We start from the raw sequence: 16109 nt of genomic DNA, 5'->3' as shown, positions 1-16109 counted from the left end.
CCAGATATATTAGATAGAGAGATTGCCACTGTGAAACTCATTGATGCTGGTAGTTGGTGGAAAAATGAATAATTGACATCAATTGACACAAAGGCTCTTGAGAATTTAAGTGCTAAGAGGTGGGGGGAAAAAAATCAAGAAAAAAAACTGAAGAAAAATTGTTGAAAAGTTGGTGTACAGACCTGACACACCCCAAATGATTATTGAAATGAAGCACCCACCTGTCTGAGGTGGGCACATCTCCCCCCTCAGGTCCCATTCACCGGAAAATACACTGGGATGCATACCTGGCGCATTTATGATGGGACAGGCTTTGTGCATCTGGTCACCCAGTTATTGCCTGGTGGAAAATTCTGATCAGATCACTGCACAGTGTCAGCATGACCTCCTCCGATTTATGCTCTACTAATTTAATACAGTTTCATGTTCTATTATCTTGTTGTTGCTCCAAGGTTATTTCGCATATGAAGTGTCCAATCTATTGTCACCTAGATCCTTTTCAATTTCACCTTTAGCTGGTACATAGATTTGAGGAGTAATTGAATATGGCTTGTATATAAGAGTTTTCACTATAGAAAGGGATAAAAGTGCTTTAAAATATAACGTACTAGTGCTTGGAGTAGCGGCAGTTTCAAGCACGTCACAATACAATGAAGTTCAGTAACAATACTCTGCACCTCAATCGAAGCAGATCCAACCTCCTTTTAGGCTAGTTTAACAATTTCTGCATTTAATATGTTCAAACTTGAATGATGCTGACCTATCCTTTCCAGCCAGATGCAGGATTTATAGTGAGTGGGCTGTGCTGTGCACTTACTTATTTTCTTTGAGCTGGATTTCATCCCATCTCTCCGGCGTGGGAGCAATATTTCAGGAGGGCTACATTGTGATTTACAAAATGGTTGCTCATTTGTTCTTCAGTAAGCTGGTTAAAAGGAATGTTTCGCAGGCTGTGTATGATAATGGAACAATGCAATTTTTTAAATCAAACGTTTGTTCACCTTGTGCCCTATTTAAACAAAATGCTTCCATAAAATTAACTCTGCTATCTGGTAATTAGATTAGGAGCATTAGCGACATTAAATGGTGCGATTCCCATTTCCTAGATTAGCTAGATGGAAACTTCTCAATCAAAGAACATCCCCCATGAGAAAGACCATTGAAATCACAGGCCTTGAAATTAATGTTGGGGGATAATGTGAATGCTTAATGCATTTGGCTGAAATTCCTCTGTCTGCTATTTTAGTGGAGGTGAATGGGTTACCACTGTTGCTAAAATAACAGAATTAGGAACTTAAGATGACCAGTTGTACGTACTGTATTATGCTGCAGCATAATTTCAAGATCATAGAGATTTTCCCCTCAGCACCTCAGTACAACAAACTACTTCACAATCTAGCGCAATGATTTTCTATTCATGAGCCACACATATAAGTGATGTACACGCAGTAAGCATGAAGCATTTAAAATATTTCGGCAATAAATCTTTGCCCATCTAAGGGCTCTTATCATATTTATTTCATATTTATGAATATTTTCAGGGGAATTCTCAGTGAAAACATGATACAGACAAAGAGTTGAGGTTAGCTCATTTTAAACTATCAATTTTGATCACTTCCATCAAACATTTCTCCACATAAGTATTGCTAGAACAAGTAAATCATTTGTCGTCACTCAGATTTGCTCAGAATTCAATTCAATTCAATTCAATTTTTATTTGTCATATATGCAGCAGACGTGTGTACTGCACAATGAAATGTTGATTTTTATGAGTCCTCCCAGAAACCGGCATTGTCACTGCCTCCAGGGCTCCTTATGTACAACTGCAGCCGTTGGGCAACAAATCTTTCTAAAATTCATAAATATTGGAATTTTTAAGGTTGGTTTGCTGCATCAAATCACTTGCCCTAACTACAGATATCTATAGAGCAGAAAGTCAATTTAGATTAACTGAATACTTGAGGAATACAGTTGCAGTTTTGCACTGAATCTAAAAAAATAAAAAAAACATTACCCTCGGTCTCATTATGTTCTGTAACATTGTGCATGTAACAAATATAACAAAAACTGGCTCAATCCTTAAATAAAAGGATCCATCGGTGAATTCCAGAATGATTGATTCTTGATTCAAATATCTGTTCTGAGTCACTGATGATCACAGGAGTGGTCTGAAACATTATCTAGACATGAAGGTATTTAAGTTCAAAACAAGTTCACGTGGACTTCTCATTTGCATGCAACAAAAGCAAACACTTAAATAAATAACTTAAAATTGTTCACAGCTTGGATATTGCCTGTTTAAGTTCACTTTGCCTTTTCTTACAACAAAGCAATCTGTGCAGTAGTAGAATTTCCTCAGTTTCTTCAATATTTCTATTGAAGATGGAGAAATTTGTCCATCGTGTGTTTTTTTTCTGTACTGTGTGGAAGCACTGATGCACTGATTGTGTGGAAACACTACGTTATCTGGATAGTTGAATTTCTTTCCCCACCGCCACCGCCACCCCCCCCAGTCTTCATATTTAAACAGCTTGAAACCTCACAAGCACCCTTTACAGAGTGCCACTTGCTCCTTGCGAAAGTCTCTGCAGGGGCAGAGCCGCCTGTATTTCGGGTGGTGGCCGGCGCAGCTGAAGAGCAGGACCTGCTTCTGAAGGTAACAGTCCTGAGCAATTTCCTCAAAGGCAGGATAGAGATGATTAGCTTCAGACTCGACGCTGTCGCAGACAAACTTGAATCTATTGAATGCAAAGCAAAAAAAAAGCTTCAAGTTTTTTTTGATATCGGTCGTGATAATTCATTTTCAAAAATTATTTCACGTTGAAATAAGGTTATTTTGACTAAAGTCAGTATTAGTGCATGAAATGGAAAAAATGTTCCACTTCCCATCTCGTGGCCAATGAGGGACATCTGAAGGACAGAAATTTATAAGTGTAAAATATTAATTATGTATCGTTTAGCAGATTTCAATAGGTTAATGACTATTTTTATCTTGTGCAACTTGTTAGTCCCAACGCAAGCCAATATGTCATGATAGGTAATAAAAGGTACCTTTAGCTATCTGTCTTTAGAATATGACAGACCATAACAATAGTCTTGGAAATGATTTCTATCATGACATATTGGCTTGCGTTGGGACTAACAAGTTACACAAGATAAAAATAGTCATTAACCTATTACAATCTGCTAAACGATGCATAATTAATATTTTACACTCATAAATATCTGCAATCTTACTGCACTTCCATTTCCAAATGTATTGTTATACGTATCTAGTGATAGTCCAATCTATGCTATACTGACTTTCAGACTCTTTGGTAAGACCTTGCCTTAGGTCTTCATGCTAGCCATATTCCCAGTGTTGGTCAGTGTGCCAAGCATCTGTCAGTCGTACTACCAACCCAGCTCGGTCTAGTACTCAATCACTAATCCTGTCTGTCACCTCTCATATCTCTTTAGTAACTTGCCCAGGTATATTTAGTTCTTCAGCCACAGAAATTAATGAATTACTTCAGGACTGTCAGAATATAACTTGCCTTAATCTGAGAGAGGCTGAGTTTTTCTTAAGGGCCTGAAATGAACTGTGAGTGCAGACAGCAGAGAGCATCACACTTCCCAGCAAAAATAATTGAAAAGTGAGCAGGAGCAGGAACCTGTTATACTTTTCTCCTCGCTGGCCCTGGGCAAGAGAGCAATTGTAACACCAGAAATGTTGCCTTGGCTGAGATTAACCAACTCATTCAAAACTGGGAATCACACCTGGGTCTTTCTGGCTTACTATCATAATAGACAAAGCCTAATTAGACAAATATAGAAAAAATATTATCTATGTATTTTTGATTTACTTTTATTTTTCTTCTTAAAATAGTAATCCTAGTTATCAAAAGGTTTGGGTTGAAATTTACAGTGCAACATATTCCTAATACTATTTACTAGAAATATTCACAATCTCAAACTTTATGAATGGAAAAGGAAAGGGAATCTTACTGGTCAAAGACGGCCTTATTGTTAACAAACTGGAAGAATGTCGGTTCACAGATGAGTCCATGCTCTTGACAGGCGTCTGTACAAGATTGTGCTGTTGTTGACACTTGTAATTGCATTGAGCTTACGGGAGGCCAAGTGAGCAACATGGTGGCATTTGGAGCCCAGAAAAGCCCAGTGACATTTTGAGGAACGATGAATAGGCTTGTAGTATTAGGTGAGGATGAGAAATGTCTTGAATTATTCTGAGGCCATGACAGAAATATCGTGTCACAGAGATCCTGTTACAAGAAAGAAGAAAAAAATGGCATTGGTAAAAAATGTTTTCATAGTTAGGTACCTTTCATTAGGTAACTAAAATGGGCATTAAAATCGAATTGGCCAATCCTGTTTTAAAACTTCACATTGGGTGAGGAGGGAGCCTTAGGCTGGAATAAAAATATTGTCAGGGAAATGTAAGAAATTTGTGAATCATACATGATCGTACTATCTTCACTTGATTTGGTTATTTGATTCTGTTGCCGAGTACAAAGTAGGGATGAAAGCCAAAGTCCTGAAGTAACCTGAGTTGGACCAGCTGATGGTCTGGAGCAGAAATCGACCCACATGAACTTTGATGATCTCATGGGATGAAGTATGCAATATTATGGTGGGGAGCATCTTACAAGTGCAGTCACGCTATAATCTATTGAGAGTACACTTTTCAAGTGAGAAAGTTTTCTTTTTCTTAAAAAAAATTCTAAATAGTTTGAACTTCCTTAACTCCCATTTTTGTATGGACTGCAGATATTGTTTGATTCTAGGTCCATAATTTCCTGGATGATCTTTTTTATAGAGTTTCTTATTAAAAAGTACAATAAATTAAATATAACATTTTGATTGTGCGGCAATAAAAAGGCATTTACCCAAATTAAGTAAAAAATAACATTACTTTGCACCCTTTACCCCCACATAACCTGCAAATCTGTGTCCATAAATATGTAATGAGATGATAATGACTTAGTGACACAACCTGTCAGATAGGGGACATTTAAAAAGATTGTTTCAACAAAAACAGTATTAAAAAAAATCACATGGCAACATAAACATTGAGGTGACTCTATTTTTGAGTTCTGTCATGAATATTCTTTTAAATTATTTTGTGGGTTGCTCTATGAATCATAGCCACAACCACTAATGCTTAACCCTCATCCATGCCTTTGTTACCTCTAGACTTAACTATTCCAATGCACTCCTGGCTGGCCTCCCACATTCCACCTTACGTAAACTTGAGGTCATCCAAAACTCAGCTGCCCCTGTCCTAACTCGCACCAAGTCCCATTCACTCATCACCCCTGTGCTCGCTGACCTACATTGGCTCCCGGTTAAGAAACGCCTTGATTTCAAAATTCTCATCCTTGTTTTCAAATCCCTCCATGGCCTCGCCCCTCCCTATCTCTGTAATCTCCTCCAGCCCCACAACCCCCCCGAGATATCTGCGCTCCTCTAATTCTGTACTCTTGAGCATCCCTGATTATAATCGATCAACCATTGGTGGCTGTGCCTTCTGTTGCCTCGGCCCTAAGCTCTGTAATTCCCTGCCTAAACCTCTCCGCCTCTCTACCTCTCTTTCCTCCTTTAAGACGCTCCTTAAAACCTACCTCTTTGACCAAGCTTTTGGTTACCTGCCCTAATTTCTCCTTATGTGGCTCGGTGTCAAATTTTTTGTCTTATAATACTCCTGTGCAGCGCCTTGGGACGTTTTACTACATTAAAGATGCTATATAAATACAAGTTGTTGTTGTTGCAACCAGCAGTGTGTCCTCTGATACTCTACCCTTCAAATAGCTTCTGGACTCACTCACCCTTCACACCTGTATCCCAACATGGACATCAGTTTGTCGATGCTCCAAGCTGACTCCACCCTACATCCATCAACTGTACCCTGCCACGGGACCTCTGACTTTAACTCTGGACTCCCTCTTATTGTGTCCTCGCTATTCCCTATTTAATACCAGGACATATCTATCCTAATCTTGCTATGTAACCACACCTATGTAACTTGAGTTTCCCTGTGTCCATTTGCGTGTGCGTTTTGGCTGTCGCTCCAGACCCGAGCCCATCACTTCTATTTCCCCTTTTGTTCTGCTCCCTTTTTTTAATTCTTTTCTCTTTATTCCTCCTAGTTCCCTCTCTTCTGTCATCATGCCTCCTTTCATGTCTCCACTCTTGGGTACTCTGCCCTCCCAAACCCCTACCCCAATCCTTCAGCACTCGAGACTTTCCTCCTCTCCTGCTGTTGGCCAGGCTTGACTCCCTCTTAGATAAGCCTACAGCTTCCCTCTGTGCCTCTTTTGGCATCCTCCGAAGGGCCTGGCGAGGCACTCATCGCTGCCTCCTTACGAGCAGCAACCCCAACTGTCCCATCCTACTCTCTCGCCGACCTTCCTGGCCAGCACGCCCACTGGGGGCCAAACTTGCCAATCTCCTTCCTGTCCCACTCACCCCTCCCAATGCTGACCCTGTCGTCTCTGCCAGAGGATCAGCTATCACCACTCCTCTCCGCATCTCCCTCCAGAATGTCTGTTCACTTGCGAACAAGGCCCTTGCCATCCATGAGCTTATTGTGGATGATTACATCGACATCATAGCCTTGACAGAAACCTGGTTGACGGGTGATGACACCTTTCCCGTTAATGAAGCCTCCCCTCCTGGCTATACCTTCCACCACTGCAAACTGTTGCGGTGGTGGTGTGGCTCTTATCACCAAATCACGCCTTAGTCTGACCCCCTGCTCCTCTGGCACCTTGTCATCCTTTGAGCATCTCATCTTGTTCCACCCCTCTCATCTCTCATTTAAAATCCTTGTTCTCTACCGCCCTCCCAAGTATCGTGCCAATTTTCTCACAGATATCTTCACTGCTTTCCTCCCTCAGGCTCTCATGCACCAAGCGACATCTCATCCTCGGTGATTTCAACCTCCATCTCAACTCATCATGCTCTCTCTCTTCTGAGTTCACTGGTCTACTATCCTCCCTTAATCTCTCCCTCCATATAAACACCACTACCCATATTTATGGCCACCCTTCGACCTTGCCATCTCACGGGACCTTTCTACTCCCATCGTGTCAGTCACAGATATGGCCATCTCTGATCATTTCCTTGTATTGCTTTCCACCCACATCTCCCTTCTCCCTCCCAACCCCACTTCCTTCTGTGTCTGCCCCGGGAAAAAACTCTCCCCCAAGTCACTTACAGCTGCACTTCAAAATGCCCAACTCTCCAGCCTTTGGCCCTCCATTCACCATGACATTTCTGCAGCTACCGATCTGCACAATAACACCCTCACCTCCACCTTCGATGCCCTAGTCCCCATTAAAACCATTACTCTCTCTCACCCTGGTCGCTCCCCTGGTATGGCCCTCATCTCTGCTCGCTTAAATCCAAGGGACGCAGATCTGAATGCTCCCGCACCGTTACCTCTCGAGTCCCCCAAGGATCTATCCTTGGCTCCCTCCTATTTCTCATCCACATGCTGCCCCTCGCCGACATCATTCAGAAACACGTCAGGTTCCACATGTTTGCTGACGACACCTAGCTCTACCTCACCACCACCTCTATTGACCCTCCACTGTCTCTGATTTGTCACGCTGTTTGTCCGACATCCAGTACTGGATGAGCAGAAATTTCCTCCAACTAAATATTGGGAAGACGGAAACCATTGACTTTGATCCCTGCCACAAACTCCGCCCCTGCCTCAGCCCATCTGCTGCTGAAACCCTCATCCATGACTTTGTTACCTCGAGACTCGACTAGTCCAATGCTCTCCTGGCCGGCCTCCCATCTTCCCCCCTAAATAAACTTGAGCTAATCTAAATGTCTGCTGCCCGCATCCTAACTCACACAAAGTCCTGTTCAACCATCAGCTCTGTTCTCTCTGACCTACATTGGCTCTCGGTCCGGCAATGCCTGTATTATAAAATTCTCATCCTTGTTTTCAAATCCCTCCATGGCCTCGCCCCTCCCTATCTCTGTAACCTCCTCTGGCCCTACAACCCTCTCAGATCGCTGCATTCCTCCAATTCTGGCCTCTTGCGCATCCTCGATTTTAATCACTCCACCATTGGCTGTCTAGGGCCTAAGCTCTGGATTTCCCACCCTAAACCTCTCAGACTCTCTTTCCTCCTTTAAGATACTCCTTAAAACCTACCTCTTACACCAAGCTATTAGTCATTTGTCCTAATATCTCCTTATGTGGCTCGGTGTCAAACTTTGCTTGATAGCGCGCCGGTGAAGCGCCTTGGGATGTTTTACTATGTTAAAGGTGCTATATAATTGCATGTTGTTGTTGTTGTTAATTGGGTTTACCATTCTTACTGATTTCAGGGAGTAGGTAACTTTTCACAAATTACTTTGCCCGGAACTTTATATTTCCCTGCAATGCTTTTAAAATTACATTTATTGAATTTTCACTGGAATTGAACATATACAATCAGTATAAAACCCAAGACCTGTCCGATGTGATATATGTTTCAGCATCTGTAAAATTTATTGTAGATTAGCCTGAGTAGTGCTTCCAGTGGTAGGTTCAAATTTGGTACGCTTGAAGCCAGCAATGGCTTCAGAAAGTTTTAGGTTACTCATCTGTTTAAACTAGACAGAAGTCATTCTTATATCAATGCTATTTGCCAAATCCAAAGCAAGGTGGTGCTGTATTCCAAGGAAAAGCCTGTTCTCTGTGGAATTGCAGTCTGACAGATTTCCAGCTCTAGGCATTCTAACACTTTCTGATGCTTCTGCCATGTTATTTTTGTTGCATTGAACAAAGCATCTGTGCTGAATCCAAATATAGACATTGGTCATAGATAACACAGAAGACATTTTACTCCACATTAACTGGAACAGTAGAATCTGGTTCGGAGAAATTATTTAGAACATAAATATACATTTTGTGCAAACTCTACTTCTCTAATCCAAATTCAGGTAAAGAGAAAAAAAGATAAGCTTCCAGCAGTCAAGAATATCAGGTCACTTCCCTGGCGCCGACCAGCTTAACTTTGAAGCTTGTTTCCCTGACATCCTTGGGTTGTACAACAGACAAGCAGAACTTAACGGGGAAGACAAGTCTAGGGGGAGTACTTCTCATTGAAAGTACTCCCCCATTTTATGGGAAAAAAAATACGCTCACAAAATTGTATTTGACATTTTTGTAAAACAAGCGCTATCGCTAACAGGAAGCATCGTTGTGCATCCAGGAGTTGCTCCTCAGAGAAAGAGCAGTGGCTGACTTGAGAGCCCAGATCTCACGCACGAACCCTCAGCAGCCATATTGAGAACTGCACCATCAGAGGACAGGAACAAATAGCATCTTTGCCCTTTCTGAAAGGAAGTGGTGTGTGCTTGCTGTTTGGGAAGGGGGTGGGGGGAGTGGGGGAGGATAAAGGAGTGCGGAAAAAACAAGTGAATAATGGTGGGAGCAATATAAATAAATTTATGTACATTTGTGTTTTTAACATTAAGGCCACTGAACAAATAGAATATCACAATTTAGTGATGAGATTATTTTACACATGTATGATGTACCTTGTGTACCAGCAATCTCTGTTTATATCTGGAACATTGACAAAGAGATATTTTGGACCCTTAAAAAAAATACTCCTTCCTTTCTAATTTCTTGTCCAAGCCATTCGGTAAAGCACATTGTGGATGATAAGTGTTATACTTTTGTGGATAATGCTTTCAAACCATCAAACATTGGGCTGCTTGTAGGCTGAAAACAAAGCCACTGGCAGCGGTGTAAGAAGATTGACACCTGTCAAAATACAACATGAGATGAGTGACCTGTGAACAGAGAGAGAAAATTTGATTGACAGACCTGGTGTTGGATGTAAGCATGGACACGCTCCAGCATCCCTTCGCAAGTAAATTCATATGGAAGGTAGGGTGCAACCTAACGAACATAAAATAATATATCACAGTTAAAAACAATGAGATGAATAATATATTTATATTAACATTTGATAATACTACAGTAGGTAATTACTTTCCTAAATTACAGCTTGTGCCACATATATAAACATTCCACTGCAATATATGAAAATGAATTTGCTAGGCATAAATAAATGGCAATTAAGATTTTTTCCCTAAGTCTGTTTTAGACATGTCTTAATAATTGAAGCATATCCTGAAATAGGGAGTTCTCAATTATGGTCCTGTATGTTTGAGTGAAATATAATGAACTCTTTTCACTTCAGTACTTCAGGCAATGAGCTCCGTCACATCAGTTGTTCCTAACCCCATCAGACAGATAAATAATGGCTGCTGTGCCAAACCAGAATGAATTCGACTTTTTAAAATTAAATGTGCTTGTCTTGTGTTCTTTGACGTTTAGCTATAATTTATACAACTTTATTACAACTACCTGAATATTTATTGGTGTGTTAGTATGCAAGGATATGTTAGAAATCCTTTAATACCAGTCTTTATTATAATTAAGAGAAAGCAAAGCACGCTTGGGCCATTACATAGCAAGCACTGATGATATGCTGATCTGGCACTGAGATATTGCAGCTCGCTGCTTAAAATCTGTGCAACAATGCTTAAATTTCTTGCAGTCTCCTGGCGTCTCCTAATTAAAACTTGCTTTGAGCTACATAGCGCACATCCTTTCTTTATTGCAGAATATTTTTCAAGTAAGGAAGGAAGCAACTTTATTTCTTCACTTGGATATTTTACCATTCACCCATATTTAAGATTGGAGTGTCTCTAGGCTATCGTATATTTGTTCTTAATGGCACACAGGGGGATGAAAAGCCTCTGTGCACTAGAGCTAACACATGACTGCATACAGTTTTGGTGTCCATACTTAAGAAAAGACATACTTGCTCTCGAGTCAGTACAAAGAAGGTTCACTCGGTTAATCCCGGGGATGAGGGGGTGGTCATATGAGGAGAGGTTGAGTAGATTGGGACTCTACTCATTGGAGTTCAGAAGAATGAGAGGCGATCTTATTGAAACATATAAGATTGTGAAGGGGCTTGATCGGGTGGATGCGGTGAGGATGTTCCCAATGATGGGTGAAACTAGAACTAGGGGGCATAATCTTAAAATAAGGGGCTGCTCATTCAAAACTGAGATGAGGAGAAACTTCTTCACTCAGAGGGTGGTAGGTTTGTGGAATTTGCTGCCCCAGAAAGCTGTGGAAGCTACATCATTAAATAAATTTAAAACAGAAATAGATAGTTTCCTAGAAGTAAAGGGAATAAAGGGTTACGGGGAGCGGGCAGGAAATTGGACATGAGTCTGGGTTCGGAATGGTCATGGCCCTGTGGGTAGTGGAGCGGGCCCAGGGGCCGTGTAGCCTTGTTCTGCTCCTACTGTGTTCTAATTCTGTTAGATTTCAGGAGATGGTTTTATTCCTGTTCCTGGCTGGGGTGGAGATCGCCTTTACAGAAGGTAAGTACTGTAGAAAATATAGGGACAGAGTGATCTCCTGGAAGAATTTCGATCGCTTAGATGGGTCGGAGAGGAATTTCCCAGATTTTTTTCTCCCAAATTGGCCATTGGGTCTTTATCTGGTTTTTCGCCTCTCCCGGGAGATCACATGGGTTCGGGTGGATGCAGAGTGATAGAAGATTTGAGGTTAGGATCAGATCAGCCATGATCTTATTGAATGGTGGAGCAGGCTCGAGGGGCCGATTGGCCTACTCCTGCTCCTATTTCTTATGTTCTTATGTTCTTATGACCTAAGTGTGCATTAATATGTAGTAATTTTTGCAATGGTGCATTGTAGTCATGTTCCAAGTATTTTTCCTGGGGCCAAACTGGATTAATGCACATACATAGGCAGATCTGACAATTATTTTATTTTTGGCTTATTATGGACTAAAGGCTAAAATCCAAATTTCCTCATGCTAAGATTCAAACATTCATAACATTAATGACACTTAAGTAGTGGAGAGAATGGCCAGAGGTCCAGCATGGAGCACAGCAAGAGACATTTCAAAGAAAGATTCAACTGCATCAGACCACATAGTAGTATGAGTGCATCACCAACTCTTAGCCTGTATATTTGCATATAAGGCAACCCATGTAATATGAATCCCCGACTTTCTAGCCAAGAAGCCTGAAAAAATCTTCACTTATGCGCAAGACACCCCATCAGTCTCTGCAGCTGCCCACAGAATTCACACTGACTGTTCCATGTTCTGTCATAATGCAAAGACAAAGAGGGGAATGGGAGACTGGGAGCTGGAGAAAAGGAGCCACACTGGAGAGTCCAGAATAGACAGGAGAGCAGCGTTGGCCGAAAGCAGGTGAGTTTGCTCTCCAGAGTGGGTTACAGTACCATCACCCCATTATGAGTACAAATAACAGCCCTACTTTTCACTTCCAGTGTCCTAAATGTTCCATTTTATACATGAATATATACTGTAATTTGTGATCCAGAGGAAGAAGAAAAGAAGAAGGAGGAACATGAGTAGCAGAGCAGGGCCACGGGTGTGCGAGAGCATAGTCGGAGGATTACCAGAATTCACTACTACATGTAACATGTCTGTCTGGAATGACAGAGCTGTCGCAACTTCACAAACGAGCAGTGCATGAGGAGACTATGTGACCGATTTCCTGTTATTGCACTTGGATATATATTGGATTGTCTGGGTGTTGCACATAAGAGAAAAATCAGCAGAGGGATGATCACACGGCCATAATGGAGCCTGCTCAATTTTCTGTCGATTCAGTTAAATGGTCAGAAAATTGGGTAGGCTCTGTTACTGGCATGTATGCCCCTCACCCGATTTTCCTCTATGTTCAGTGTTCAGGCAAGCCAATATATCAAGGCACAAGAAGAAGAAAGTCTGCCCCCATATCTCACCAAGGAAGCAACAGATGAATCTGTGTCATTTCCTTGGAATCAGATCTGCACTGAAATGGCAACAATGGCCCCGTGCTGCTGGTATCGTTAACAGTAACCCCGGCAGTTAACCTTTTTTTGCCACAGGGTCCTTCCAGGTGATGGGAAATGTGCTTAGGGTCAATCAGTTTGAGGTTCATTGGTGCTGTTACCCAGATCACAGATGTCCTATTTCAACATGCTGGTGAACACATTAAGATCAGCACTGGCGTGCAGTGACAGGAGATATTGGCAGGGTTTTTAAAAAGATTTGGCACTTTCCGTAGAGGACAACAACTGCCATTCAAGCACCTGCGCAACATCCCATGGTGCTCATCGACAGATGAATGTCCGAATTGTCTGCGACCACTGCCAAATCATTATGCATGTGAATGCAGTTTCTTGGAAGTGCTCACTATTTCTGAAGGGTAATCATTGATCTGCCACTTATTTCAGGACAAAGACAAGTTTGATGATTGTATCCTCAGAGATATGAGCAACCCACTCGAAATATGGCTTATGATATCACTACGTAACTCCTAGCAGAGATTCAGGAACATAATTGTACATCAAGTGTGCTCTACAATATATTGTTGAGAAAGTTAGCAGATGGTAGTGGTGTGCTGCATAATATCGCCATATGCATGTTTCTGATTTGTACTCTGAAAACTAAATATAACTTAAAAAAGTGCAGGGACATTGGAATTGTGCAGCTTTCCAAGCTATCAGATACAGACTATTCTCCATCCAGCCAGTTAATTCAGAGTTAATTTATGTTGGAAGACCACTTTTCTTCATTGGTTGAGAGAGGTCTTATCCATCTTAATGGGGAGAGAGAGAAATGTTATATGAAGTTTCCTCTTTCCACTGGAATCCTTTCAGTGTCTGACCTCAGTCTCTGCCATGTGAATATGTTCCTAATGAATAATACCTAAAGAAGAACATCCCAACCAGTCAGTATTTCTAGCCCCCACCCATATGTCATAAAGAAATTATACAGCAACTGGTAAGACAATGGTTTTCGCTCAAGGGCTGATTAACACCGGATTACCAGTGGACTATGGCTCCATTCACATTAATTCTATGAGTTTTTTACACAAGAGTTACCCAGAATAAAAAGTATAATTTATGAGCATTAGGCCCCATTTTCTAAAAGTTGTTGCTATGCCCATGCAGTTGCACTCATGCTGTGCTTTCACCTCAAACTGCTTTTTCAATGCTTTTGAGCTAACATCTGAAAATGTTCAAGTGTGCACATGATTTGTTATGCTAATTACAGAACAACAGCACAAATTGCACACACGCATGTCATTAGTGTAATTCGTACTTTCACCAGCGACTTTTAAAAAACGTCCGAGTCCCGCAGCTTGCAAACCCGGGGAACATGACTAATGCACCCCAGATCGGACCTCTGGACAGAAACAGAAGGTTAAATTTGACTTGGCAGTAGTGCAAAATGGGTGATAGTGAATCGGCAGTCCGTTTTCCAGCCCGCCTGATTTTCTTTTTGATTGAAGTGAATGGGGTGTGAAGCAGGCTGGCAATTTGCCATCGTCCGGTTTGTGCTACCAACAAAGTCGAATTCCACTCCCCAGTAAACAGCTTATATCATTTCCCCCCATTACTTTACAAAATAATCAATGGCAATAAATCAGGTTTGTCACATGTGCATCTCTGGTACAATCCATAGCAGAGTAATAGAGACCATAGAAGAGGTATATAGACCCGCTGAAGAAAATCAACTGAAACATGGGTGAGCGGGCAAAGAATTCCTCCTGTGAATATTGCAAAATATTCTAATGGTTCAGAATTCAGGCCCAATGGCCCCGATAGAGGAAACTCTTTTGTATCCGGCATCGACGGGACCAGGATGGTGCCGGTTGATTAAAAATTCCGGATAATGGAGAGGTATATCTACCGAGGCTATTTTTAACAAACAAAAATTTAAAAAAATCAAGAAATGTGCAGTATAATTGGGTACTCACCTACAGAATGTTGTGTTAAATGGATGGTGGATTGGAAGAGACTTCCGACAGCGCCAAGAAGCCAAGTAGTGGCAGTTTGGAGAACTACCCCCACTGACTAACTCGGCCACCGCGGGAGACTCGGACTCGGCAACATTTCCGGTTATTGAGGTGTTGTTTTCGGAGTATGAATTTTGCCGGTTATTAGAGAATTCTGGATATTTAGGTGCCGTTTAAACGAGAGTTTCCTGTATTTAGTGGGGCGGGTCTTGTGAGCGGGGTGGGAGGAGTTTGGCCTGGTTTGACTCCACAGTGTGTGTCTTTTTTGACCAGCACGTTCCCCACCCGGAAGCCAGCCTGGTTGACAGGCTTAGCTCCCTGTTGGGCAGGGAACCCTCCGGAGGAGGCCGCAGCCCAAGAGTAGGTAGTGAGCCTGCGGCTGCGTTAGTGATTGCGTGGGTTGGGGGTGGGGGAGCGATCCAGGGGGGCAGGTGGTCGCTGATCCTGGTAGGGGGCCCGATCCCCAGGGATCTGAGCACGAGGGGATTCTTTGCATTGCGGTGGGGTCTGATTCCCAATCCCGGGGGTTCCGATCACGTGGAGGGGGAGTCCGATGGGGGGTCAGGTAAGCTTGGTGGGCCAGGGGGAAGCACTCCTGCTCCTCTTGGCCCACAAGCAGTCCTTGCCTCCCTTTAGCTGCCGGGTTTCCCGAGGCCCAGGAAACTCGGCCGGCCAGGGTTAAACCTGGAAGACAGGTTAAATATGAGGAATGCAGCCTCATTATCATATTTAAAAAGTCAACTTGCCTCCTGGGAGTGGGTTGGTTGCCCGCCCCGCGTCCCACCTCCATTAATACTGGCGGGTTGGAGGTGGGTTGGGGTCAGGTTTGAGATTTTTCAAATTTTAGCATCCCACCCGATTCCAACCCACCTGTTTTTGGGGGTTAAAATGACCCTCAATGTGTCTAACATGATCAGATGCTACATATAATGCAGGTGGAATTTATTTCCCATCAATTTGCAGCTGGTAATAAAAAGCACAACTTGTTTTTTTTTTGACTGGAAGCACAATGTAGAAATTTCACATGTAAAGCTATGTAATCAAACACAAATAAGTTTTTCTTAAAATCATTGCCAAACAATGAGAAAATATGATATTATTTATTACAATGCAACATTTGGGTAAAATGGCCAAAACATTTCCAAAATATAGTATTCATTCTCTGACAACTGAAGTTTCTCCATTACTACTTCCCACTCAGAGATATATCAGAAATGTAGAATACAAGG

The 16109-nt window shown here is 42.0% G+C and overlaps 1 protein-coding gene across 1 annotated transcript in view; it reads right to left on the bottom strand.

Annotated features, from left to right (window-relative positions):
• Window positions 1–1480: 1480 nt before the first annotated feature.
• Window positions 1481–16109, bottom strand: part of mgat5b (alpha-1,6-mannosylglycoprotein 6-beta-N-acetylglucosaminyltransferase B) — a 1090939-nt gene continuing 1076310 nt past the window's right edge. Inside the window, exons 15-17 of the mRNA XM_085963547.1 lie at window positions 9839–9913; window positions 3988–4265; window positions 1481–2738 (exon numbers count right to left, since the gene is read on the bottom strand). Coding sequence (XP_085819673.1) covers window positions 2540–2738; window positions 3988–4265; window positions 9839–9913 — 552 coding nt within the window. The 3' untranslated portion in view covers window positions 1481–2539. The remainder of the gene's footprint in view (window positions 2739–3987; window positions 4266–9838; window positions 9914–16109) is intronic.

This window comes from Somniosus microcephalus, chromosome 21 (assembly GCF_052327205.1).
Source record: "Somniosus microcephalus isolate GS21.2 chromosome 21, FLI_Smic_1.0, whole genome shotgun sequence".
In the NCBI taxonomy this organism is placed as follows: Eukaryota; Metazoa; Chordata; class Chondrichthyes; order Squaliformes; family Somniosidae; genus Somniosus; species Somniosus microcephalus.
Note: the sequence above shows the minus strand (reverse complement) of the source record. Positions and strands in the feature narration are given on the sequence as shown.